At 43.8% G+C, this 27,122-nt stretch overlaps 1 protein-coding gene across 3 annotated transcripts; it reads left to right on the top strand.

The window, feature by feature from the left end:
* Nucleotides 1-2,956: 2,956 nt before the first annotated feature.
* On the top strand, nucleotides 2,957-26,240 carry LOC114559568 (filamin-C). 3 transcript variants are annotated; one of them, XM_028584290.1, is made up of 47 exons: nucleotides 2,957-3,765; nucleotides 6,106-6,354; nucleotides 7,899-7,996; nucleotides 9,118-9,268; nucleotides 9,803-9,921; nucleotides 10,069-10,146; nucleotides 10,260-10,422; nucleotides 10,612-10,812; nucleotides 10,976-11,092; nucleotides 11,727-11,864; nucleotides 12,030-12,156; nucleotides 12,246-12,382; nucleotides 12,471-12,664; nucleotides 12,776-12,889; nucleotides 12,987-13,130; nucleotides 13,314-13,437; nucleotides 13,741-13,901; nucleotides 14,019-14,109; nucleotides 14,276-14,445; nucleotides 14,525-14,642; nucleotides 14,741-15,003; nucleotides 15,135-15,732; nucleotides 16,185-16,358; nucleotides 17,179-17,341; nucleotides 17,428-17,756; nucleotides 17,861-17,984; nucleotides 18,119-18,275; nucleotides 18,356-18,545; nucleotides 18,645-18,668; nucleotides 18,786-19,027; nucleotides 19,125-19,224; nucleotides 19,338-19,478; nucleotides 19,664-19,792; nucleotides 19,911-20,084; nucleotides 20,233-20,397; nucleotides 20,531-20,734; nucleotides 20,840-20,992; nucleotides 21,090-21,212; nucleotides 21,316-21,564; nucleotides 21,706-21,975; nucleotides 22,112-22,249; nucleotides 22,409-22,524; nucleotides 23,340-23,472; nucleotides 23,597-23,773; nucleotides 23,923-24,141; nucleotides 24,606-24,833; nucleotides 25,571-26,240. In XM_028584290.1, the coding sequence occupies exons 1-47, from the start codon at nucleotides 3,387-3,389 to the stop codon at nucleotides 25,756-25,758; spliced, it is 8,244 nt and encodes a 2,747-aa protein (XP_028440091.1). In that variant the 5' UTR covers nucleotides 2,957-3,386; the 3' UTR covers nucleotides 25,759-26,240. The 3 variants fall into 3 exon arrangements, with proteins under 3 accessions (XP_028440091.1, XP_028440092.1, XP_028440093.1); XM_028584291.1 differs by having other exon boundaries at nucleotides 21,709-21,975; XM_028584292.1 differs by lacking the exon at nucleotides 10,976-11,092 and having other exon boundaries at nucleotides 2,958-3,765.
* The last annotated feature ends 882 nt before the right edge of the window (nucleotides 26,241-27,122 follow it).

Raw genomic sequence — 27,122 nt, forward strand, 5'->3', positions numbered from 1 at the left:
AATTAGAAAATGATGATGATGATGATGATGATGTTTTAACTGTCCATTTATAAGTATTGCAATAGAAATTAAATTCCCATTGACTGCAATGGTACATATGAATTGTCTGATTCCGAATATGTTTTTATTATTTCATGAATATTAGCTTTATCATAGTTTTACAAGCTTCTATATAGCACCGTGTTTCTCAGATTATTTTATTTTTTACACTTTGTTATATTTATTTGACATCATTGTTGTTTTCAATATAGTTGTGGCTATTTTGTACGGTAAATGACTTGAGAAAATAAAAATACCCACCCCACATGATGTCTAAGGGCTTTCTTTTCTTTGAAGGTGGCCTCACCGTCAGTCACAGACTCAGGATTGAGGGTATCGCGGAGTCCCATTCATGAAGTCAGAATTCAAACTGAGAGAGTAGCGTCTCTCTACTGGGATTACATTACACGGGTTGTATGGATATTAATAACCTTTACTCCTGAGACGTGACAGAAGCTCACAGACACGGATTCCTTACAGATGTCAGGAACTGGTGTGTCAACGTTGTTGATGAGGCCTATAAACTACACTCATTACTCCATTGCCAAGACTCATGGTTCTTTAAGTTCAAGTGTGTCTATTTATCTATTTAAGTAGCGTGGATGTGCAGACCTAGTCATGGGGTACAGTTAGCTTAACCCTCAATGAGCAACCTTCCGTCACTTGAGGTTTAAGTTAAATTAGTTTTGTCTGAGTCTGCAAATATTCTTAACAGATTGTGAATCAGGTTTCTGTCTCATTATTTGTCAGAGTTATAGCTAAAGAAATTAAAAGTGTTTTCACAGTTGAAATGTCAGATTCAGATCACCATTAAAATCTAATCAACTGGGCCTTGGCCCCGGGCCTATCTGTCCAGTAAATTCGACCCAGATCCCTTCTTAAATATTTAATACATTCACCTGACAGACTAACAGGGAAAAAGCTAATTATAAAAGGTGGAAAGCTGACTGTGAGAGCAGCCATGGGTAGTCTCTGGGAATATAATGTCAAATGAACAGTCTCCAGGTCAACAGCTGTGGGATTTAGTTTTTGGTTTAATTCACACATACTTCCTATCAAAAGTGGGATTATATTTGATTATTTTGAGACAATATATACCTGTGTATTCAAAGTCACATCGTAAAAAGTTCAACTTGTGTTTAATACATTCAGTCAAATGTGTTTTTATGTTTTAATCTTTTCAATATTGGTGCAATTTAACTTTTCTAGCATTAATTTGCACACAGTGGTGTTTACTCAAATACTGCAGTACATTTGTGAGGTTACTGTGCTTTACTTGACTATTTGTTATGCTACTATAACTATTACTCTGCTGCATTTCAGTGATAAATATTGTACTTTTTACTCCACTACACTTGTTTGACAACTGTAATAAACGACTACTGAAAGTAGTAGAAAGTCTAAGGTTTTACATTTTTAAAAACAATGATCAGCTGATTAAATATAATGCAGATATAGATAAGCAGAAATGATGAAAAAGACATGCACATCCCTAGTGCCCAAATGGGATGGATGCTGGATCATCAGCATAGAAAGAACAAACAGATCAGCACACCTCATAGCTCCCGTTAGAAGGATTTTAATGCCCAATGGGCTCAAAACATCACTAGCATTAAAGTCGCAGTTATAGATAAACCCAGTACATAAAGTAGTACAAATTTGCCTTACTTTGCCCAGCTACAACAGAAAATGCTGCGTACACAGTAATACATCAGTGATAATGATCCAGTATTATAAAATAATACCGGCATTGTCAAGCATCAAAAGTGGTTTATGATTCAAGTCAGCATAAAATGGCTAAAATGGTTGGAGAACAACCAGTAAAATCTTTAGAGTACTTATTATATTGTGGGAGATCAACATGGGGACCCCTGTGTGTCCAGACTGAGTATTCCATGAGTGCCTTCCGCATGTGTCACAGTTATTCTTACCTCCCACTACTTCATCAAGGATAGTGCTGGCATCTGGTATTCACTACCATGTCACTGACTGCTGAGTCACAACACCATGGCAGCCCCTGAACCTGCAGCAAACACAATGTTTATTGGAAATTACTCATTTAGTAGCTAGATTACTATGTGCTACCACTGTTCACTGTCTCAGTGTATTTCTGTACACCACCTCAGCTTCAATCAATAAATGCTGTCAAAGTTAGAGATGACACTTATTTGCTTTCAGTCAATTCAAGAAGTAGGTTTGTTCTTTCTTGTTTAGTAAAAAAAAAGATTAGTATGTGGCCGGGAAAGCACTTTAAAAGTGTAAATTGGGCTACACACTCTGAATGAATTAAGTTAAAAGGTAATAACTCTCAGTTGTTGGTGACACAACTGAACACATTTCCTATAATAAATTGCATTACTATGGTTTTGCTTGATGGGGCAGAAACATCAATTATTGTAAAATCCAAATAAATAGATTTTCTTTCTTATCATTTTTCCATAACCTTCCCTGAGCTTGTATTGACCTTTGCTTGTTTACACAGAAATGCATTTCACTCAGGGGTGGCAGATAGTTGTGAAACACACGTAATGCAGTTGCTTCATCTTTGACCTCATCCTTTAAAATGTTTCTCTCCAAGGCCTCATTGATTTAATGTGAATTTAATCTGAAAAATCAAACTTTCTGACAAGTATCCTCTGTAAAAAGAAACTTATTGAGATAGAGAGACTCACTACACTTCTCACTTTCTTTTCTTAGCTCAATTGTTCAGCAACTTGGATCCTGAGCATGACACACATTCGCAACAATCGTCCAGTCCCAGCCCCCAGCCGCCCAAATAGGAGCGCCTAAAAATAAGGAGCATGCCGCTGTCTGGGGTCTGACCAATCACTCCCCATCCTCCCCGTAAACCGACCCCGACTCCCGTTACCCTTATGGATTAGCAAATAGACTATGATCACAGAGGCTGAGTGACGTGGCCCTGGGTCCTTTATATACCCAACTCTTTCCTCTCTCAGCAATCAAGTTAAACACGCTCAGAGTCAACTTGGACAGTGCTGCTCCAGCTCACCTGCCACGAAACTCAGTTCTTCAAGAAGCGACATTCTTCCCGTGGCCATATTAGAGGAACGACTTGTCAAGAGGGTGCCAATTAAAAAAACAGAGGACGACCAGCTGGCTTGCACATTGTAAATCGGATATTTTAATCCATCACTGTCCTGACATAAGTGGTTTCTTCGCAAGTATCCGAAAAATCTCTAAGCTGCTTTTCAAACTCTCCCAAGTTTGAACTTTCCTCCGCGAGAGCGCGCTTGCCATCGACCTGCTAAAGTTTTCTGCGCTGCCAAGCGCACAATTCAACACATAAGTGTCACCGAGGTATAAAAGTGGACACGGAAAAAGCCACCATGATGAGCAATAACTACAGCGACGAGCAGCTGCCTCCACAGTATTACCAGGCCACCGACTTTGGGGAAGAGGAGGACGACGACGAGATGCCAGCCACGGAGAAGGACCTGGCCGAGGACGCGCCATGGAAGAAGATCCAGCAGAACACCTTCACCAGGTGGTGCAACGAGCACCTCAAGTGCGTCAACAAGGCCGTCACTGACCTGCAGAGGGATTTTACGGATGGGCTGAAGCTAATTTCACTCCTGGAAGTTTTGAGCCAGAAGAAAATGTACAGAAAGTACCACACCAGACCCAACTTCCGTCAGATGAAACTGGAAAATGTGTCTGTGGCACTAGAGTTCCTGGACAGAGAGCATATCAAATTGGTCTCAATAGGTAAGTTAAACTTTAATGGCTTCTGGAAAAAATACAGTGGTAAAATGCAAACATAAATCGTTGCCAGGGCAATTATTAGATCGTAGGAACAAGTTATAAAAAGGATGACAGTGACAGTGTGTCCATAAAGATGCTGTGCTTTGATATTTAAAAGCTGGACCATGGCAACAGCATTTCATATCTTTTGATATTTTTAAATCTGTCATACCTTTTCCAACACATACAGATTCTGTAGCTACTCTCTTGGCATGTTATCAGCCCAGGTGTCAGCCAGTAGTGAGACATGGGTTTCACATGCCTCTGGAAAGCTGCATTGAGCTGGGGTCAACAGCTTATTGGAAAGTTACTGCAGAGGTGCCACTGAGGTCATTAACTTGTGTCAGGGCCAAGGACTAAGTGGCTCCATAGAATGCTTACTCCTGCTGCAGCAATGTGGTAAACTATGGGCTGAAAATTCAATAGGCCTGTGATAATGAGAATGACACCATTTCTATGTGTGGACAGCAGTCACACACACACACACACCTCTACACACAAGCAGGCACACACACACACTCATCTCTGTCAGGTCAGGGGTCAGAATGACTCACTGAGGCTCTTTGCTGACCACCAATTGCTGTCCAGAGCCATCAGCAACTCCTGTGAGGTGAGGATTAACGTTGGAGGGATTTAGGGATCAGACTGTGGTGCAGATAGCTGAAGTTAAAATAAATTGTGGATATGTGTCACATCCACAGAGTCACCAGAAGAGTAATTCACTCCACCAGAGTGAACAGAATGCCACCTCTTGGAAATATTTAACAACTGAGGAGAGCAACTAGTAGCCTAACATGAAAAGCACCGATATTGTAAGATTAATAGTTATTGCTTACTGTAATTATAAACCTGCAGGCAAACCCACAATTCATACAGAGGAAAAGTTATTAAAACTTTGACAGAGTATTTTTCTGTTTTGGTGACTAATGCTCCTGCCACACACTTGAGTGAAATTCCCAGCATGGCTGAGGCTTTGGCCGGTGGACTGTGAAGGCCAGCGTGTGTGTGTCTCAATAGCAAGCTCTTTCTCAGGTGATCACTGGAGGGCAAACGTCACTATCACAGATATGACTTCAAGGTTAGCAGAGTGTGTGTCCAGGATAGTGTGTAGGACTTAATATGTGAGTGTGTGTGTGTCTGGCACCATTGTCCCAGCTGTACAGACCTCACCAGGTCAGACTTTCTAGAATTATCACAATAGATAGAATTTCTGGCATTTTACTTCCTAGCACCCTCTCCCTCCATGCTGCTTCAGTTGGTTGATGCAGCCCTCGTAAGATAATGTCTCAGTCTCATTACAGTGACCCAGAGACACAAAAAAAAATCACCACAGGCTTAGTCGCACATGTGTCGCAGTGTGTAACTAGATACCATTTGATGGATGTCTCTTTGAGCACACAGTTGCTCTTAAATCCGGACACAGCAGGATCAAAACCATGCTGTGCCATGTCGTGCCACCTGCCTGGGCCAGTCAAACGGTGTCACATCAAACATTACCCTCTGATAGGAGGCACTCATCTATGAAAAGATAAATAGTCTCAATAAAACTGTCTTGTGACAAACAACTGGCATCAAAGTGCCTTAGGTATTAAAGTCTTACTGAATTAAGTGGAGTGTATCACCCAAGATTAGTCGATGAAACATTAAAGTCAAGCGCTCCTCAGAGGTTCGTTGGCTTACATGGCTGAATTTTTAAATTAAGGTGGATTTGAAATGGCTTATTTGACAAACTTTTCCTCAGAGAACTTCAGAAAATAAGTTGCGTGCTTGCCGTCAATGAATCTAATCTCCACCTATTTGATTTATCACACTCTCACGCTACAAGTTTGGGACGTAATTGAAATCCAAGTGGTGTTTATGCAGAGAGGGATCCACTTCCACATATCCTCAGCTGTCACAGTGTCTCAGAGTGCCATTGTGACTGGATGACAGATTGTCAGGGGTCCTCAGTCAGACAGCTGTCTGAAAGAAAGGGGCTCGGGGGAAGCAGCGCGGAGCATTAGATTCTTGTCTCCTCAGCAGTCAATCATCATTGCTTATATTTCTGGTCAACTCTTCAGAACAGCAAGGAAAGACTATTTTGATAACAATATAGAGAATATAGACCTCTATATTAGTAAAGTATCTAGAGTAGATTGCACCAATCTCCCCGGAAGGGCCCATAAACAATCAACAATGAAGATATAGCTGGAAGATGCAGTTATAATATACCAACAAAAATACTGTAAGACATGGTGCATTATGTGAACTTTTTGGAAGTTATAAATCCTCATGAACACTTTTGTCTCTACTGTCCAACTGCAGATAGCAAAGCCATTGTGGATGGGAATCTAAAGCTGATCCTGGGTCTTATCTGGACTCTCATCCTCCACTACTCTATCTCCATGCCCATGTGGGATGACGAGGATGACGAGGAGACTAAGAAGCTGACCCCCAAACAGCGCCTGTTGGGCTGGATACAGAACAAGGTTCCCCAGCTGCCCATCAACAACTTCAACCGTGACTGGCGGGATGGCAAAGCCCTGGGAGCTCTGGTCGACAACTGTGCCCCCGGTAAGACGTGTGTGGTGGCATTAGCTGAGTCTACAGGCTGAGTGGAGTAAATGCTGAGTCAGAATACATGCTCTGCCTTTTAAAAGGCTTGTTGTATATAGCGGTTTTCCATGGTTACTATGGAAGTTGGGGTCAGGCATGTGTCAGTCAGTGTATCTAACACAGTATCACCTTATCTTTGCTCCTCGTCTAGAAATAAGGGGGGTGTATATCTGCCACACATTCTGCAGCACACACACACACGCACGCACGCACGCACGCACACGCACATAGATTTTAGATTTAGATGTCCGTCATTGTAATCTGTCTCTTGAGAGCAGGTAGTGTCAGTAAGTTGTAGTGTAGATGGGTTGCTGATGGCCGGGGGGCATCCCTGCCAGCTGTCCCACCATAACTGAAGCTTTCACTCTCACTGTTTAGGGCCCTGAGGCCCAAGCCCAGCTTTAGTGTTTATAGCCTTGCTGCTACACAACACCCCCAAATTTGGGCACCATTCCTCCTCTTCTGTCAAGGGGGATGCTTGGCTCCGCATCAAATGCAGAGTTATCTGTCACAGGGAGGTGCCTAAGCCACAGATCCAAAGACCACAAGGCCACAGTTTGAGTCAATGCCAGTTCAGGCTACTGCATTCAACACTGAACATTAGAGAGTCCTCTCTTAGCTGTGCTTCACAGAGCAAAAGGTGGAAGAGTAGCAAGAGGAGCGTAGAGCACCGCGTTTAACTGTTTATATGAGCAGAGATGCATCTTTCAAACACTGCTGCAGCACTGACCATACAAGGTTCTGTTGTTTCATCAGCTAATACCAAACAGCAGGGTAACTGACAAAACTCACTCTGTTCTGAAACACACAGGCTCTGCTTGTAATTCAGATACAAATGTACAAAACAAGTTAATTGGCCAGACCAAGAAGAAACCAACATTCTATCTGACAGGCATCTTCAATTTCGATTTGTGTATCCAGTATTTTCTTATACAACTATAGCATACGTCCCCCCCCGTATTACAGTGATGTTACATTGTAAACTACATGACTATGCGTTTACTCCAGAGCTGACATTACTTTGTAGAAAAAGTTACATGCTGGAAGGCACACCCTGGTGCCTCCCAACTGACAGCTCTTTGTTGTCAGTTTTTTCGGTACGGCCACTGCACACTCCTCCCTTGAGATGCATGTAAACTCAACCCTGTTAATACTGTGGGCCTGTGTATATATTACTGTAATTGGATAATAGTATTCTATGGTGTGCCTGTATGGACCTTTTGAGTGAGTGGCCATCACCAACACTAATCCAATTTAGGCATTAGCAGCACGGAGGAGGCTAGCTTTAGTCACAGTGAAAGTACGAGAGCGTCTTTAGCTTTGGAACAGTCAAAATATATATTCTTTTGTCACACATATTCACAGGAGCAGAGCAGTGTGGGTAAGGTCATGTGATGTTGTACTTGGAGGTGTTAGGCAGATAGCAGTGACAGCCCAAGTGGCCTTATTATAGCAACAGCAGTGTAACACATTGTCTAATTGTCCTGTTTGCATTCTGTTAGGTTTGTGTCCTGATTGGGCTGAGTGGGACCCAAACCAGCCTGTGCAGAATGCCAAAGAAGCCATGCAACAGGCGGACGACTGGTTGGGTGTGCCTCAGGTAAGATGCATGATAAATCAGACAGTCACAAAGTGCTTTTAAGTTTGCTTTAGCTCAGCTGGGTGTCAGATGGGTGGGGTTGATATCACAGGGAAATACAACAAGATAAACATATGGTGCCTTTTCTGTTTTCTGATCAGCAACATAGTTTATTCTTAGTGGATAGACATTCAGCAATCACCAATTATTTCCAAGCAATTTAAAGCAAGCACCAAGACACATTTGCATATAAAAACATGCCTCACCATATGTGTCTATGAACCTGTGAGGCAACACTGAACTGAAAAAGGCAGTACTGTGTGGACCCAGTGTTTTTCCAGGGAGAGCATGCTGGAGGGTCTCATGAAATATTTATTACCCATCTCACTTTTAATATTTCCATTTGCTTTATTGTCGCTCTCACTCAGTAAGTGAGTCTGTAGGAGTTTTATTTAGTAGATTCGTGAATTTGTGGAGGTGTGAGATTTCTGAACACCTTCCGAGCCAACCCCTGAAACAGAGGTGTCAATATGCCTGTGCTCATCAGAATAACAATATGAACAGAGTAAGACTCGGAGTCTCCGTATTTTCATGTGCTCTATGCAGGTTGTTTACTTGTTTGTCTAAGGCACGGGGTTAGCTGTTCTCCATGAGGCTTAGCATTGGTGAGATAGCCGGTGGGTGTATGTCATGGCTCTGCAGGCCTGGGGGCGTGAGTACAGTGCGGTGGTGTTAAGGAGATGTGGGAATGGTCTGGCTCAGGATAAATCCCCCTGGCTGGCTTATTGAGGGCAACAATCCTTAACCCTGCAGTCCTGGGGTTAAATATAACCAGCGTGAAGCATGGCTTTGTGCCACGGTGTGATAGACAGGCAAACAAGTGCCAGAGGGAGATATAAGTCAGAGGTGGGGGGGGAATAAATAAGTATGATCCTTGTTAAATCCCATTGCACTATGCTTAATAAGTGAAAGTTGTGTAAATAGTGAATCATACCCCTCTTACAAATGATAATACTGTCAATATAAACATAAATTAGGATATAGTGTTTTATAGTCATGGTTGTTGCAGGATGTTGCTGTCTTTTCAATTAAAAAGCAACACACATTATTAACCTCTACTGTGCTGGCTGTCTCTGCTGTAGGTGATTGCCCCTGAGGAGATTGTGGACCCAGATGTGGATGAGCACTCAGTGATGACCTACCTGTCTCAGTTCCCCAAGGCAAAACTGAAGCCCGGAGCTCCTCTCAGGCCCAAACAGCTTTTTCCAAACAAGGCCAAAGCCTATGGACCTGGTGGGTAGCCCAACAGTAGCCATGGACACCTGCACAGTTCACAACAGTGAAGAGTATAAATATGTTGCCCGTTGCTAAGAATGTTACATTGCTCCTAGTCTCGCTTTGCCAGACCATCCTCCAGAGTGCGCTGAAGGAGGGTCTGGCTACTCCACATAGCATTCGGGGATGTGCTCTGGTTTAATGGCATTTCTTTAACCAATCAGAATAGTCATGGGCAGCGATAAGCTCCGCATAGAGCCACTGCAAAATAGTCGTGCAAAAGAAAACTCAGATTGGACAGATAGTCTAGCTAGCTGTCTCAATTTTGCATGCAGAGATCTGAGGAGCAGTTAACCATAGTTCTCATAAATCCACCAAATTTAAAATTCCAACACAAATAAAGCGGAAGGAAATGGAAAATACATGCATCCGGCGGAATTTCCTGCAGCACCGTAGCAATCCTGGAAGTGTAACATCAAGGATATAGACTACATTGCCCCAAGCCTTGCAGAATATATCACCACACCCTGTGTCTCTGCATTTACATTGCAGGTATTGAGCCTCACGGCAACAAGGTGCTGCAACCAGCTGTGTTCACTGTGGAAACTCTGGAAGCTGGCAGTGGTGAGGTCCTGGTCTATGTGGAGGATCCTGAGGGACACAAAGAGGAGGCAAGTTATACCTGATCAACAAGGAATCTTAGCATACAGCCTGCTAGCCACCTCTGATAAATAACCCTGCTACATTTCAAAGTTTTGCAAACTGTAGCATCTAATCTTTAATCTAACCCTCTCATACTTTGTCGTCTTATTCTCCAGGCTAAGGTTAAACCCAACAAGGACAAAAACCGATCCTACACTGTCACCTATGTTCCCAAAGTTGAAGGTGTTCACAAGGTATGACAAATTTTCTTTCTGATGTACATTAGGTCAACACGTCGCTCAGCACAACACGGACAAACCACTCTATTTAAAGATGTTGTACCTTTGTCTTGCTTTTATCTCTATAGGTGAAAGTGCTGTTTGCTGGTCAGGACATTGACAAGAGCCCCTACACAGTGAATGTAGCAAAGGATATGGGTGACCCCAGCAAAGTCCATGCCAGGGGACCAGGTCTGGATCCTACAGGCAATGTGGCTAACAAACCCACCTACTTTGACATCTACACAGCTGGTTAGTATGGAAAATTCAACCACTTTACATACTGACATGTACACATGTGGACAACAGGAATGTGATCTGATGACAGGCTTGCAGCATTTTCTAACAAAGTCAAAGAATTACTGTGATTTTCTCAGACAGACTAAAGCTACAGCATGTACTTTGACCTGTGATGACTGATCATTTTCCTGTCACACTCAGGTGCTGGTAATGGCGACGTCAGTGTGGTTATCGTCGATCCTCAGGGCAAAAAGGACACTGTGGAGCTCATCCTGGAGAATAAGGGTGACAGTGTTTTCCGTTGCACTTATCGTCCCATGCTGGAAGGGCCTCACACCATACACATACTGTTTGCAAGCCAGGAGATCCCAAGGAGCCCATTCACTGTCAACATCGCAGAGGGTGAGCCATCTGTCTGGGTTGTAAATTATTGTCAGACTAATCATATTTCTTATCATGCTGTTAGTGTCAGGGTGATCTGTCCATCACATCTACAGTCATCTTTATTTTCCCTGGGAACAGCCACTGAGTATAGACCATAACCCTTCCTATCTGTCATTTCTAGCTCTACCCGTTGCTCCTCCCATGGGAGCTCCACTGCAGATAGTCCCTCAGTCAGTGCGCACCCCTCCTGGAGCGAAGGCTGGGAATAGGGTACCCCCCCAAAAACCTGGCCGCCCAAGTTAGTATGGTTTGCTGGGAGGAGCCTGTGCCCATTGCTCAGCAAGATCCCCCCAAGCCTTTACCTGTGCGGCGCCCTGCAAATGCCCTTCTGTGCTTTCTCTAAGATTAGGGTGCCGCGGCTTAATGGCGTGCCTGCGTGGTCGCCTGCTCCATCTTCTTGCGTCCTGCAACTTGATGGTTTCGTTATGTGCAGAGAGAGATGAGATGCAATGTTGTACAAATAGTTTACAGATTGTCCCACTTTGCATTTCCGTCTACTTTGTTCTTCTCTGTTAAATGTCTTTGCTTGTGCTGTTGACATGTTTGTTTTTATCACATCTAAATTTGCATCAGCCAGTTTTCGATTTAAGCCTGCAGTCAACATTTCGGAGCGACTGACTGAAATGTTGTCAGATGCTTCCTCGATGCTCTCATCAATGTCCTTTTCAACATTCTGCACTTTGTGTTATATGTACTGCAAAAAGCATCATTCTCATTTGCAGGTTCTGTCAGTCAAGCTTTAAGGAATCCCACTTGAATTGGATATTTTACTGTCTTTGCTACTAACATTGCTATCAACTGCTGGCTACTCTCAGTTGCCGTTTGCTTTGCTAAAGATTTCTCTCTTTCACACTTGTTGTTATTCCTTTCAGCAATGAACCCAAATGCCTGCAGAGCTACAGGCAGAGGCCTTCAGCCTAAAGGTGTGAGAGTAAAGGAGGTTGCAGACTTCAAGGTTTTCACCAAGGGAGCTGGCAGTGGATCGTTGAGCGTCTTAGTCAAAGGACCAAGTGAGTCAGACAGCTCTTTCTTCTCTGCATCACTCCTCACACTTTGTTTTTATTTTTTGTCTGATGGGTAGCATTCACATAGGCGTATGCTAATCAAAATTCATAAAATGTCTCTTCGACATCAACTTGATAAAAATCCATATTGACTGTTTTATTCATCCTCAGCTGGAGCAGAGGAGCAAGTGAAAGTGCGAGATGCAGGAAACGGTGTGTATGAATGTGAATATTACCCCCTTAAGCCCGGTAAATACACAGTCAGCATTACCTGGGGAGGCCAGCCCATCCCACGCAGGTAGGGTCCTGTTGCTGCCTTTAGCTCTTCGTTAACAAAGCACATTCACATTGACACCTGGTAATATTGTGTAATCTTGTGTGCTGCAGCCCCTTCGAAGTGGAGTTGGGTGAGGAGGCAGGTTTTCAGAAGGTTAGGGCCTGGGGTCCTGGTCTGAAGACTGGCATGGTTGGAAAATCTGCTGACTTTGTGGTAGAGGCCATCGGCACCGAAGTTGGAACTCTTGGTGAGTCTTGAGTAATATGAGCTCTTGTAGAAGAAAAGTGGATGTTTAAAAAATCTAGTCTAAATGTTTTAATTCTTTGGATGTTTAGGCTTCTCCATCGAAGGCCCATCACAGGCTAAAATTGAGTGTGATGATAAGGGTGATGGCTCCTGTGATGTACGCTATTGGCCCACTGAGGCCGGTGACTATGCTGTCCACGTCATTTGTGATGATGAGGACATCAAGGACAGCCCCTTCATGGCCCACATCCTTCCTGCAGCCAATGACGTCTTCCCTGAGAAGGTAATTCCCACTCACTGAATTATACACAATACCTATAAGTATGAAGCAGGTTGCCATTGTGACCTGATCATATTAAAAAAATAAATAAATTAAAACAACAAAATGTTGCAGGTGAAAGCATATGGTCCAGGCCTGCAGCCAACTGGAGTCATTGTGAACAAACCAACTGAATTCACCATTGATGCCCGCATCGCTGGGAAGGGTCACCTCAAGATCTATGCACAGGTTCGGAGAGCAACCTTCATCGTATTATTTATAGGAAAACGTTATTTATATTGCATGTACAGACCAGAGCTGACATGCAGCCTTTGTATCCATTAAGGACGCTGAAGGCTGCACCATTAACATCAAGATCACTGACAAGGGAGACGGCACATTTCTGTGTGTGTACACCCCTGTCAAGTCCATTAAACACACCATCATCATCACCTGGGGGGACGTCAACGTTCCCAACAGCCCCTTCAGGGTAAGACACATGGCGCACACACACACACACACACACACACACACACACACACACACACACACACACACTTAAAATTCAGTCAATTTAATATAATGATACTCAAATCAAATATGCACAAAGAGGACTGCAGCAGTTGTACTTGTACCAACTGCTTTTTCCTCAAGTACACTTTGAATTCATTAGGTGCTGGTTGGAGAGGGTTGTCATCCAGACAGAGTCAAGGTCTATGGGCCTGGAGTGGAGAAGACGGGGCTCAAAGCTAACGAGCCAACATACTTCACAGTGGACTGTGGGGAGGCTGGTCAAGGTGAGCATGTACGAGGAAGATGGTGTGGGTGTTAACAAAAACACTAATGAATTTAGTTAACTCTTAATGAATTTAGTGCTACGTCATGTGGATGTTGAAAAATATAAAGCCCACAGAATGAACAGAATAAATAAAAAAAATAAAGATTTGCATCTTAGCTGACAAAGTTGAGGTAAGTTATTTGAAATGTATGAAATGTAGTTAAAATAAAGCTCTAGGCAATGGAGCAACTGCTTCTATGTATTCAGATCATCTATTTTTGAATGGCCTTCTTGAACTGTGCTCATTGCTATGCACCATTAGGAGACATCAGCATTGGAATCAAGTGTGCCCCAGGGGTGGTTGGCCCTGCCGAGGCAGACATTGAATTTGACATCATCAAGAATGACAATGACACCTTCACTGTCAAGTACACTCCCCCCAGTGCAGGCCGATATACCATCATGGTACTGTTTGCTGACCAGGTAAGAATACAGTTTCCAATGCAAGAGAAACTGGTCAGTAATGTAGAATATTTTTTTTTTTATATGTATTTAGTCTTAAGTCTTTTCTTATGATTATTTTATGATTGACTTTGTCAGGAGATTCCCATCAGTCCATTCAAAGTCAAAGTGGATCCTTCCCATGATGCGGGTAAGGTGAGAGCAGAGGGCCCCGGACTTAACAAGACAGGTGAGATCCACTGACACCAAGAACCAGAATTAGTGTAAATACCAAGCACACCAAATGTATAGGTATTTGCATTTGTAGAAAACACTCACTACAATACTTTAATGTTATAGAAATTATTTGATTTGACTAGGATTGGTAGCACTGACAAAACACGTGTGTGTTTCAGGAGTGGAGGTGGGCACTCCAACTCACTTCACCATCTACACAAAGGGAGCTGGCAAGGCCAAGCCTGAGGTGCATTTTGCAGCATCAGGTCTGGGAGAGGCGGTTCGTGACTTTGAGATCATCGATAATCACGATTACTCCTACACTGTCAAGTACACAGCTCTTCAACAGGTACAGTATGCCTTTTTTTGATGAACAGGATGGAGAGATTATTCACAATAACGCCTCAAATCATCTTGGGTCTTTTCAGGGTAACATGGTGATTTCAGTCAGTCATGGAGGAGATCCCATTCCCAAGAGTCCCTTTCACATTACAGTGGCACCAGCTCTGGATATTGGAAAGGTGAAAGTGGAAGGATTAGACACCAGTAAGTTACAAACACCACATACTATACTCTTGCATTTACACCATGTAAAAGTGGTGAATTGCAAGGTTTTAAGTGCTTCATGTCAATCTTTCTTGCAGAAGTTGAGGTTGGAAAGGATCAGGAGTTCACAGTTAACACAAAGGGCGCTGGTGGGCAGGGCAATGTGGGTGTGAAGATGACCTCACCCTCTGGCCGACCAATCCCATGCAAGTTGGAATCAGACAAAGCCAAAGGCACTCACGGTGTGAAGTATATTCCCCCAGAGGAGGGGCAGTACAAGGTTGATGTCAGCTATGATGGCAACCCGGTGATGGGAAGCCCCTTTGGGGTTGAAGCAGTGATGCCTGCTGATCCATCAAAGGTAAAAGTTCATGAAAGCTGCAATGTAGTTCTACACTGTGTTCATACTTGAGGCTCATGAAACATAACATACAAATATTGGATGTTTTGTATAGCACATCTCAGAAAACTGACCTGACTGTTGTATCACAGGTGCGAGCCTTTGGTCCAGGGCTGAAAGGAGGCATTGTGGGTAAACCAGCTCCATTTACTATTGACACAAAGGGAGCTGGTGCAGGTGGGCTGGGCCTGACCGTGGAGGGTCCTTGCGAGGCGAAGATTGAGTGCCAAGACAATGGTGACGGCACATGCTCAGTGTTCTACCTTCCCACTGAGCCTGGGGAGTATGCCATCAATATCTTGTTTGCCGAACAGCACATCCCCGGCTCTCCCTTCAAAGCTGCAGTGCGCTCAGCCTTGGACCCCAGCAAGGTGATGGCCAGCGGGCCGGGCCTGGAGAAGGCCAAGGCAGGCGAACCGGCGACCTTCACTGTGGACTGCACCCGGGCAGGCGATGCTGAGCTCACCATTGAGATTGTGTCAGAGACCGGGACTAAAGCTGAAGTGCACATCCAGAAAACAGCAGAGGGGACCTTCTCTGTGACATACATCCCACCCTTCCATGGCACACACACCATCACAATCAAGTATGGCGGCCAGATGATTCCCCAGTTTCCCAAAGTCCTGCAGGTCGAGCCCTCTGTGGACACCAGCGGGGTGCATGTTTATGGGCCAGGAGTGGAGCCCAGAGGTAACAATACCAAGAACCTAAGCTTAAAATTAATTTTCACTTCATGTTAGGTTTTAACAAACCTAGGCATAAAGAATTAGTCGATTAAATGATAAGTTAATTGTTAGAATGGCAATTAAAGTCATTTATCAAGCAAAATGGCCAACATTTGCAGGTTGTTTTCATATGTCATTATAATTCCAATTTTGCTTTTGGACTGTGGTTCTGAAAACACAAGCTATTAGGAAATGTCACCTTTGGCTCTATATAATTGTTAGTTACAGCCTGAGTATGTACTTTTTTAACTTGTTAAGAAACAGCAAAAATGTGTTACTTATATTGGCCTCTACTGTTAAATATATATATAAATAAGTATAAATATCGAAGTATATATATCATTTTTATAATGTCAAGTCTTAAAATGACTGCACCCACTTGGCAGCAAATCACCTGAAGGGCTTTTCTGTTTCTAGGGGTCCTCAGAGAAGTAACAACCCACTTCATCGTTGATGCTCGTGCCATCAACAAGGTTGGAGGAAATCATGTGAAGGTTCACATTATCAGCCCCTCTGGCACCAACACAGACACCTACGTCACTGACAAGGGAGACGGCACCTACAGAGTGGAGTACACAGCATTTGAGGATGGTAGGAGAAGAATATTACTTCATTTCATTTAAGTGTGTTAATTCATGTAATTCAAGGATCATAAGGTGGAGAGGCACCGAACAAACATAATGGAAGTAAGATCTATGTAAAATCTGTAACATTAAGAAACCTAACCTGCTGCAGATAGATAGAGGATTTTACATAAGCAGTCTGTCTAAAAAGAGAGCATACAGACAGACGGCGAAATCACTAACAGGTGCTTGTGTTGGGCGCCATTTGGGAATAAAGCAGGAGAGTGGGAACAGAAAGAACAAGAAAGAGAGGGGTATAAATACAGAATGATGCAGTGGAGCAATGATGTGAGGGGCAGAGAGCAGGAAGGCTCTGTTTTATAAATAGTGTGCTCTGGAACAGAAGCTCTTAACCAGGCAGGTATGTGTGCTGAAGGCTGCCTGCACACAGCTATACAGCAGTGGAATGACAGGGGATATTAATAGAGACCTATAACACAAAGCAAAGAGATCACATAGCACTCCTCCACCACCAGACATGCTCTAATATCATAGCATTGCTGCTGGGAATCTGGCATATAGGCCTACTGAGAGGGCTCTGTCAGAAAAATGTTGTAACAGAATAATGAATAGGGAACAAATGTAATGAATTGTACATTCACCAGAACGTCTGCACCCTAGATGGAGCTTTTTATAAATAAACAGATGTTTATCTCCCTAAAAGGGACTTAGTTTGGCTCATAATTTAAAGCAAGCGGCAATAACAGAACATATTTGCTTGCTTTGAGAACATTCAGCCAGAGAGGTATGACATCAGACATTGAACTGATGAGTCTCTTTGTGCATAGGAATGCATCTGATTGAGGTGCAGTATGACGATGCGCCGGTGCCCAAAAGTCCCTTTAGAGTATCTGTGGTGGAGGGATGTGATCCGACCCGGGTCCGTGCTTATGGACCAGGTCTGGAGGGAGGGATTACCAACAAGCCCAACTGCTTCACTGTGGAGACCAGGTACTGTTGGATCACATTTAAAGGCAACATTTGTGGGAATTTAACTCAAACGTGCAATTAAATTAAAGCGTTGGCGTCTCTCTCAGGGGTGCTGGTACAGGAGGCCTGGGCCTAACCATCGAGGGAGCCTCAGAGGCAAAAATATCCTGCAAAGACAATAAAGATGGCAGCTGCAGTGTGGAGTACATCCCTTTCACTACTGGAGACTATGACGTCAACATCAACTATGGAGGTCACCCAATCCCTGGTAGTCCGTTCCGTGTACCAGTGAAGGACCCTGTGGACCCCAGCAAGGTGAAGTGCTCAGGTCCAGGTCTGGGCACTGGAGTGAGAGCCCATGTTCCTCAGACTTTCACAGCAGACTGTACCCAAGCTGGACAGGCCCCACTGGATGTCAAACTCTATGGCCCAACAGGTAAGGACATGCTGTTAGACTATGAAAACCTCTTGCCTACTCTAAGCTGATAAATGACGGAAAGTTGGCGGTATACGATTATTTCTATAATGTCTTATTTCCAGGTACCGTAGAGCCAGTTGGTGTGAAGAACAACGGCGATGGCACCCACACAGTTCACTACACCCCAGCCCAGGATGGCCCTTACACTGTAGCTGTCAAATATGCAGATCAGGAAGTCCCACACAGGTGCAGTACGAGTTTTGTAAAAACGCCAAGCCAGGCAGTATGTGCAGATATGTCTTAATTAAAGTTCAGCTCTGTCTGTCTGGATTTAAAAAGAAAAGTGTAGTTCAGCAAGATGTCTACTACTTCTTCCACAGTCCATTCAAGGTAATGTCTCAGCCTGGGCATGATGCCAGTAAGGTACGCGCCAGTGGCCCTGGTCTAGACACAAAAGGTGTGTCTGCAAGCCTGCCAGTTGAGTTTACCATTGATGCTCGTGATGCTGGGGAGGGACTGCTCACTGTGCAGATTCTGGTGGGTTCAGCTACCTTTCACACAATACGTTTTTAACCATAAGTCACCATTTAAAATAACTTAATATTGTCAATTGACAGGACCCAGAGGGCAAGCCAAAGAATGCAACCATCCAGGACAACAGGGACGGCACCTACACTGTCTCCTATGTACCTGACTCTACAGGCCCTTACACTATCACCATTAAATATGGAGGAGATGAGATTCCTTACTCCCCATACCGCATCCAGTCCCTGCCTACAGGAGACGCCAGCAAATGTCTCCTCACCGGTAAGAAAACCACTGTGTATACATAATAAATAAAAGTAATATGTTATAGTTGTAGCATTTATATATTTATATTCAAAATCTGAAATTTTTTCTTTCCAGTTTCTATTGGAGGACATGGCGTGTGTGAGTAACAGAGGCTTTGTTTTTATTTCTGTGACACATTGCAAGAAAAGCCTAGAATCCATGTGTTTATGTAGCACTTCTTTCCATTTATCCTTATTCCCTCTCTGTCCTTAACAGCAAGTCTTCAGAAGCTGCAGACCTCCGAGGATACAGTTATCACAGTGGATGCCAAAGCTGCTGGGAAAGGCAAGGTGACCTGTAAGGTGCAGACCCCACAAGGGATGGAGCTGGACATGGATGTGGTGGAAAATCGGGATGGGACCTTTGACATTTACTACACAGCCCCTGAACCTGGAAAATATGTTATTACGATCCGCTTTGGGGGACAGAACATTCCTAAGAGCCCCTTCCATGTGGTGGTGAGTAAATGAGTATTTAACCAGCTGCTGAAGTGCTGTTCTGTTCTGACATTTAGGTGTATGAAACCAACAGTTTCTCTTCTTTCTGTATTGACAGGCCACAAATGAGCCAGTTGTTCCCCGCGATACTGTGGATCCTCGCTTCCGTCCTGTTAACTTCCTTGTCCCCTTCACGCCACAGCAAGGAGAAATCACAGGTGTGACAAACACCACTCAAACAGAAAGAAAATTCTGCACGCACACACACACACATTCACACACACTTCCTTTTTAGGTCACTGACATTTCAACACACCGCTGTCATTTCTAGGTGAGGTGCGGATGCCTTCAGGCAAGACTGCCCGCCCGCATATCACTGACAATAAGGATGGCACCATCACAATAAAGTACCAGCCCACAGAGAGAGGTCTGCATGAGATGGACATCAAATATGACTGCAACCACATTCCAGGTCAGAAACACACTTAGAACGCATTAGAACGTTGGGAAGTGGTTGTCAACTTAAAAAATAACTTTGATTTATTCAAGGATTTTTTGCTTTCTTGTTTTTGTTAGTTTAAGTTAAATGCAATAGATACTATTCACAGTTCCTAGTCTCATTACTGTTTGCCAATGATTACATCCCTTATACTTTAGGTAGCCCTCTGCAGTTCTTTGTGGATGCTGTAAACAGTGGAGTGGTGACTGCTTATGGTCCAGGTCTGAGTTACGGCATGGTCAACAAGGCTGCCACTTTCACTGTGGTCACCAAGAATGCAGGAGAAGGTACTATACATTAGTTCCCCACCTTACTTCCCCAGTAATATTTGCTATTAATAATAATACAATTAACCCTTACTACACCGCAGAAAAGTAAGAATCTTTTTTTTTTTTTCCCTCTCAGGTGGTCTGTCATTGGCAGTGGAGGGACCCTCTAAGGCCGAGATCACCTGTAAGGACAACAAAGACGGTACCTGCACTGTGTCCTACCTGCCCACAGCTCCTGGAGACTACAACATCATTGTCAAGTTTGACAACAAGCACATTCCTGGCAGTCCCTTTACTGCTAAGATCACTGGTGAGGAAATCAATAATTTCTCCCATTCAACCCACTTTTTTGGACTATATATTTATAGTGGATGTGTTCATTAAAACAGGTTTTTGATTAAGGTTTAGGTTAGGTTTTAGGGGTTGACAAACATCTAAACAACCTTTTTTATGTCAAGGGGATGACGCCATAACCAGGACATCACAGCTGAATGTCGGAACAGCGGCTGACGTGTCCCTGAAGATCACAGAGACTGATCTGAGCTCTCTGACTGCCAGTATCAGAGCACCATCAGGCAACGAGGAGCCCTGCCTGCTTAAGAGACTGCCCAACAGACACCTCGGTGAGATAGTCACTTGCCAGATACCCAAAATAAAATGAAGAGTATAACATGGATAAGACAAATGCATTTGGATTTCTTTTTTCTGGTTCTTTGTCTTGATTTTTTTCCTCTCTACCTTTTTTTATGTTCACAGGTATTTCTTTCACCCCTAAGGAGGTCGGCGAGCATGAAGTGAGCGTGAGGAAAAATGCCGCACACGTGGCCAACAGCCCTTTTAAAATCATGGTTGGCCAGTCAGAGATTGGCGAGGCCAGCCGAGTGAAGGCTTTCGGTAAAGGCCTGGTGGAGGCACACACCTTAGAAATGGCTGAATTCTTTGTGGATACAAGGAACGCAGGTAAGATTTAGAGACGGTGTGTTTCACCTTTATAGCAAACATCGTAAAAACACAAAGGCAACACATACTTTTTCCCCTTATCTCCTACTTTTCATCTTCCTTTAGGTTATGGAGGTCTAGCATTGTCAATCGAGGGTCCGAGCAAAGTGGATATCAACTGTGAAGATGTGGAAGACGGGACGTGCAGAGTCACCTACTGTCCAACAGAACCTGGAAGTTACACTGTTAACATCAAGTTTGCTGAAAAACACATCCCAGGTTAGAATATTTTACTTGGAAAGTTAACAAAAACATTTGACATCTTAAAATAAAATAAATCTATTTTGTTCACTGTATATGTCTTTGTGCCTTCCAGGAAGTCCTTTCACAGTAAAGGTGACCGGAGAAGGAAGGATGAAGGAGAGTATTACTAGAAAGAGACAGGCGTCTTCTATTGCCTCAGTGGGCAGCACATGTGGCCTTAACCTCAAGATCCCAGGTGAGTACAGGAGCCAGTTCGAAGTGGTTAGAGGGCAGCGGTCAACCAATCTTAAAATAAATGCACTTACATTCGTATTCTCACTTCTTTCTCCTCGCTGTAGGAAACTGGTTCCAGATGGTTTCAGCTCAGGAGAGGCTGACCAGGACATTCACCCGCAGCAGCCACACCTACACCCGCACTGAGCGCACTGAGATCAGCAAAACCCGTGGTGGAGAGACCAAGAGGGAGGTACGAGTGGAGGAGAGCACCCAGTTGGGTGGAGGAGGAAGCCCGTTTAGAGATGTTTTTGGAGACTTTCTGGGAAGAGAGAGCCTCAGCAGCTTTGCTGGCATCACTGCCAGACCTGAGGGTGAGAATCCAAATTGAAACTCAATTTTTTAAATGCGAAAACATGTATGCTTTGGGAATAAAGGATATATGTTGTAGTATTTTTTTAACTAAGAATATGTGTCCTGTGCAAATGCACGTCTTCGTGTTCTGCCATATCCAGTAGAGAGTGGCTCTCAGGCCATGACGGCTCAGGTGACCAGCCCCAGTGGGAAAACAGTGGATGCTGACATAGTGGATGGAGGGAGCAGCACCTACAGCGTGCGCTTTATCCCCAGTGAAATGGGACCCCACACGGTCAACGTCAAGTATAGAGGCCAACACGTCCCTGGTAGCCCCTTCCAGTTTACTGTGGGGCCCATGGGGGAGGGAGGAGCACACAAGGTCCGTGCAGGAGGACCAGGCCTGGAAAGAGGCGTGGCTGGAGCACCTTGTAAGTTAACTCTGTGGACGTGGACGTGCTCTCAGTGGGAAGAACTGTTTTTATTTTTTATTATCATGTCTTTTTATTCAAGACATGATTCCAAAATGTTGATACTTAAGGTGAAACTTGGTTTTATCCTCTTTAGCTGAATTTAGTATCTGGACCAGAGAGGCAGGTGCTGGTGGTCTGTCCATCGCTGTAGAGGGCCCCAGCAAGGCTGAAATCTCCTTTGAGGACAGAAAGGATGGTTCCTGCGGTGTCTCCTACATAGTGAAAGAACCAGGTAAAACTTTCTTTTGCCCACAGGTGTAGATATTTCCTCATTTGAATGTTTTCTCATAGTGTTTTTTTTATCTCTAAACTGCTAAACTTTTCAGTAATTCCTTCATACTTCCTTCAGTTCATTTTGTGGTGAAAGAATATAACCTGTCTGCTTCCCCAGGTGACTACGAGGTGTCAATCAAGTTCAACAACGAGCAAATCCCTGACAGCCCGTTCATCGTTCCGATTGCTACACTGTCAGACGAGGCCCGCAGGCTCACTCTCACAAGCCTTCAGGTAAGATCACACACACACATACACAGACACACAGAGTTGACAAAAGCAGCCACATTAATTTGTTGCATTAAACACTCACAGACACAACACATGCACAGTGACAAAATGTCCAGGCTGATTAACAGATTGCATGTAACATAATGATTGAGTGGCTGTAGATATTTCTGTCTAATATCACTTTGCCCTTGAAGTGTAATTGAATGCCAGTGTTGGAGCTGTATCAAATGCAAATATAATTCTGTGATGCCGGCCAGTGATGAAGGGCTGGATTAACTGTCCCTTGCTAATGTGGGGCAACACAAGCTGTGCTATATGTGGGCAGTCAGCGAGTCTATGTGATTGTGTTTCTGTCTGAGCAAGAAAACAGTGAGCAGAAGATAAAGACTACTTTAAAAATACCTGTGAAAGCTTACAATATTGCTCTCCTCACTTCACAGATGTTTGTTTTATTTGCTTTCACAGTTTCCATAACAATTGCCAACAATGCTAAAAACGTATATTTTTAGTTGACTGAAATGCCACTTCAGAGTGCTTTTCTACCACTAGAAGCCATGTGAAGTGCGATATCAGACCAACATTTAGAATGTCACACTACCTCTTATGTCTGGTAGGACCGCTCGTCCGCCTGTAGGGCAAAAACACTAAACGCCGGCCTCGCTGTAAACTCTGACCTTTTCTGCCTCTCACACTCAAATGCTCAATCTATTCTCGTTCAGGCGTGATGAGTCACACACTTTGTGTCCCTCGATGTGCAGGCACACACACATGCACGCAAATAAATATATTCTGATCATATTCTTCCCTGTCTTTTGTAGGAGAAGGACTTGAAGGTAAACCAAGAGGCATCCTTCATGTTGCAGCGCAATGGGGCTCGAGGTGTGGTTGACGCCAAAATCCACACCCCCGCCGGCTCTTCTGAGGAATGCTATGTCACTGAGCTTGACAGTGGTACGCACCAACCCTACTTTGTAGTACAAAGTAGACTTCAGGAAATGGAGAATTCTGTTTGTTTTATTATCTGTAAGCATCATTTAGAAGTAATATATCCACTTGTTTTGTGTATCATGTTCAGACAAGAGTACAATCCGCTTCATTCCACGGGAGAATGGAGTTCACTCCATAGATGTCAAGTTCAACGGATGCCACATTCCCGGAAGTCCCTTTAACGTGCGAGTGGGAGACCCCGGGCTGGTTGGAGACCCAGGCATGGTGACAGCGCATGGTCCTGGACTGCAGGGAGGAACCACAGGTAGATATAACCACCACTACTTCAAATATCTACCACATTTGCTTTGTTTCAGCATAGTTTTCTTGTGACTTTTATTTTTTTAATTTAATATCATGTGCACTGTTTGAGCAGTCTCTTCATCTTTCTCTGCATTGCCCTCTTTCTTCCAGGTGCACCCTCAGAGTTTGTGGTCAACACCTGTAACGCAGGCTCTGCCACACTATCGGTCAACATCGATGGGCCATCCAAGGTCAAGATGGACTGTCGGGAGTGTCCTGAAGGCTATAAGATCACCTACACCCCCATGGCACCCGGCAACTATCTCATCACCATTAAATACGGAGGGCCACAGCACATAGTGGGCAGCCCTTTCAAAGCTAAAATCACAGGTCTGCTTGACAGTCACTCTCCCATCTGATCTGTGGATCTCACATAACAAGTGTCTTGATTATGAAACAAATGTTCCTTTGAAAAAAAAAAAGTGTGGAAGTCAGGAAAATGTGATGTCATCTGTTCATACTGCTTAGTGTACATTTTACATAAAGGCTGTCTTTCTCTGGCACTACACAGATATTATTCTGTCACTACTTGGTGCATACAAATTCCTTTATTTATTCATTAATGTGACTAATACTTTCAAGACTGAGAAGAACTTCCTACTGAACTGTTCCTACTTGAGCTCAGGCATTAGTCCAGCATTAGTCTGTGGAGGGAAATTCTCCCCACGAGCAGCAGCATCTTTGCTTCTATCATATCTTTGTCAATACTGAGTGTATAATGTAATGTCTGGACGATGACATTAGATAATCTCTCTCTCTCTCTCTCTCTCTCTCTCTCTCTCTCTCTCCTATAGGAGCTCGGCTGTCAGGGGGACACAGCCTTCACGAGACCTCCTCAGTCTTGGTCGAAACAGTTACCAAAACCTCCAAAGTGGGCGGTGCCTACAGTTCCAGCTCCTCCTCTTCCACCACCTCAACAAAACTGACATCTGATGCCAGCATGGTGGTTTGTCGTGGAACAGGGCTGTCCAAGGCTGTGGTCGGACAGAAAAACAATTTTACAGTTGACTGCAGCAAAGCAGGTGAGATGATCACCCATATAAAGACAAAAGTAAAATGCAGTAAAAACACAAGTCAAACACACACAGTTTCTACAGACACTATAGAATAAAACTGATTGATTTTTGGCCACTTTTGGGCAGGGGAACAAGCTGTAAACACAACACTAATATAACCAAACATGTCCAGTATTTACTCTCCTTTTAGTTAGCTTTGGTCTCCATCGACTCCTAAGGGAAATATCTGGCTCTTTAGCATCTCCGTACTCCACTATGTTCAGGAACTAGTTGCCTGTCTGTGTTTGGTGCTGGGCAGGTAGCATACATTTCAGACACATTATTTCAGACACATTACAAAATTATTTTATTTTTTACTGAAAACAGCTGCCTACTGATGCTGCAACTGATGTTAATGAGTGAGAGTAAACAAAACATTAAAGTTGCGGGCCTTTAAACCAAAACAAAGAGCTAAAGGAGACACTAGAATGTGGATGTGAACTGCAGAATCGGGTAATAATTCTCTATGGGTTTGTCACTAGAAGTGACCCCTCTTACATTATACATAATCATTTCATCCATTGGTTGCATCAACATTTTGATTAGTGCAGCTTTAAGACAACGCACCCACACACACACACACACACACACACACACACACACACACACACACACACACACACACACACACACACACACACACACACACCTGTGCAACTTTTGTACACCACGATCATTAAATCCTCCTCTTACTTCTTGTCCAGGTTCCAACATGCTGATGGTCGGTGTGCATGGACCCCATACTCCTTGCGAGGAGGTGTATGTCAAGCACATGGGCAACAAGCTCTATAATGTCACCTACACCGTCAAGGACAAGGGCAGCTACACCGTCATCGTCAAATGGGGTGACGACAACATCCCCGGGAGCCCTTACAAAGTGGTTGTACCCTAAAAACAAACTGCACCGGTGCCCTGTCTCTTCCCCTCCACCGACCCACCACCTTTTTCTCATCATGTGCACGCTTTAATCAAAATCCCTGGTACTTCTTTTCCTGTGCTGCTCTTCGCTCTTCAGCGGATTACAATATACTCAACATGCACTAAATCCTGCAAGGACATTTGCTTACAGTTTTTCTTGAATAAATCTATTGTGCCAAAGTTTTGAATTAACTCCAGAAATTATATGCATTCACATTCAGAGTGATGTAAAGGCAAACAGTGTGGTTTAAGAGTCTTTGAATGATGTTTTGCTCGGTCCATAACATTTCCTCTCTCTGTTCTGTTGTGTTGTAAACACAGAGATGTTGGGAGTTATCAAGTGTGATGCAGTATGGTTTTGTATGGTTTAAGAATGAGATATTGACTTTTGTTTTTGTTATATTAAACTATTTTGGTAAGCCTTTGCAGACCTAATAAAAATTGAATTGCAAACTTTCCAGACAATCATTTATTTAATTTCTCACAGTGGTGGCAGACCATTCGCCAGTTCAGCAGAAGGCATTTCTTAGTTTTTAGATTTTCATCGTGTAGCTATTTTCTGACCACTGCTGGTTCCTCCGTCTGAGCAGCTGTCAGGATATTTTCTCTTGATCACAGTCTCTTGACTGAATATCCGGCCAGTATCTTTTTTTATTTTTTTGTCATCTGGGAAACTCATGATAGTGAATCTCCTATAGTTCTTTATTTACCTTTGACATCAATTAAACATTACGGATTAGTATTGCACTAATGAAGCAATCCCGGATAGTCTTCCTCTCCATCCAGTCTGGTTCAGATGCAATCACAAGATGGCAGCATAGTCAAGCTCTCCTTTACGTCTCAACCAAATACACCAGTACAAAATCTCCATTGTTCCCAGTGAAGATTAACTACTCCATCCATAACACAAGGGAGCCTGCGGAGCATAGAAACCAGAGGCATCAACTTCCATTGTGCGTGTAATTAATCCTGTTGGTTCAGAGATGGAACACAAGTGGTTTCTGTTGTGGCATCCTCGTGGGGTGGGGTGGGGGGACCCTGCTGAGGCACAAATCAACCAGAAAGAATGGAGTTTCAGCCTTTTGCTTGTGTGTGTCCCTGTACATATGTGTGTGTCACCACTTGTGTCTCCTCCATGGCCTGTGCATGTGTTCTGTATGTCCTCTGCGTGGTCCACAGGCCACAGTCCCACAGTGAGTCAACCACCCAGCCTCCACACACTGACACACACCACCAGCACCAGTACTATTCTTCACAGAGAGGAGCCTATAATTAGGTGCTAATTTTCTCTGGTTCCACTGTGACATGATGCTGGGGGCCATGGCGAGGCAAGACAGA

This window comes from Perca flavescens, chromosome 8, assembly GCF_004354835.1.
Source record: "Perca flavescens isolate YP-PL-M2 chromosome 8, PFLA_1.0, whole genome shotgun sequence".
Taxonomy (NCBI): domain Eukaryota; kingdom Metazoa; phylum Chordata; class Actinopteri; order Perciformes; family Percidae; genus Perca; species Perca flavescens.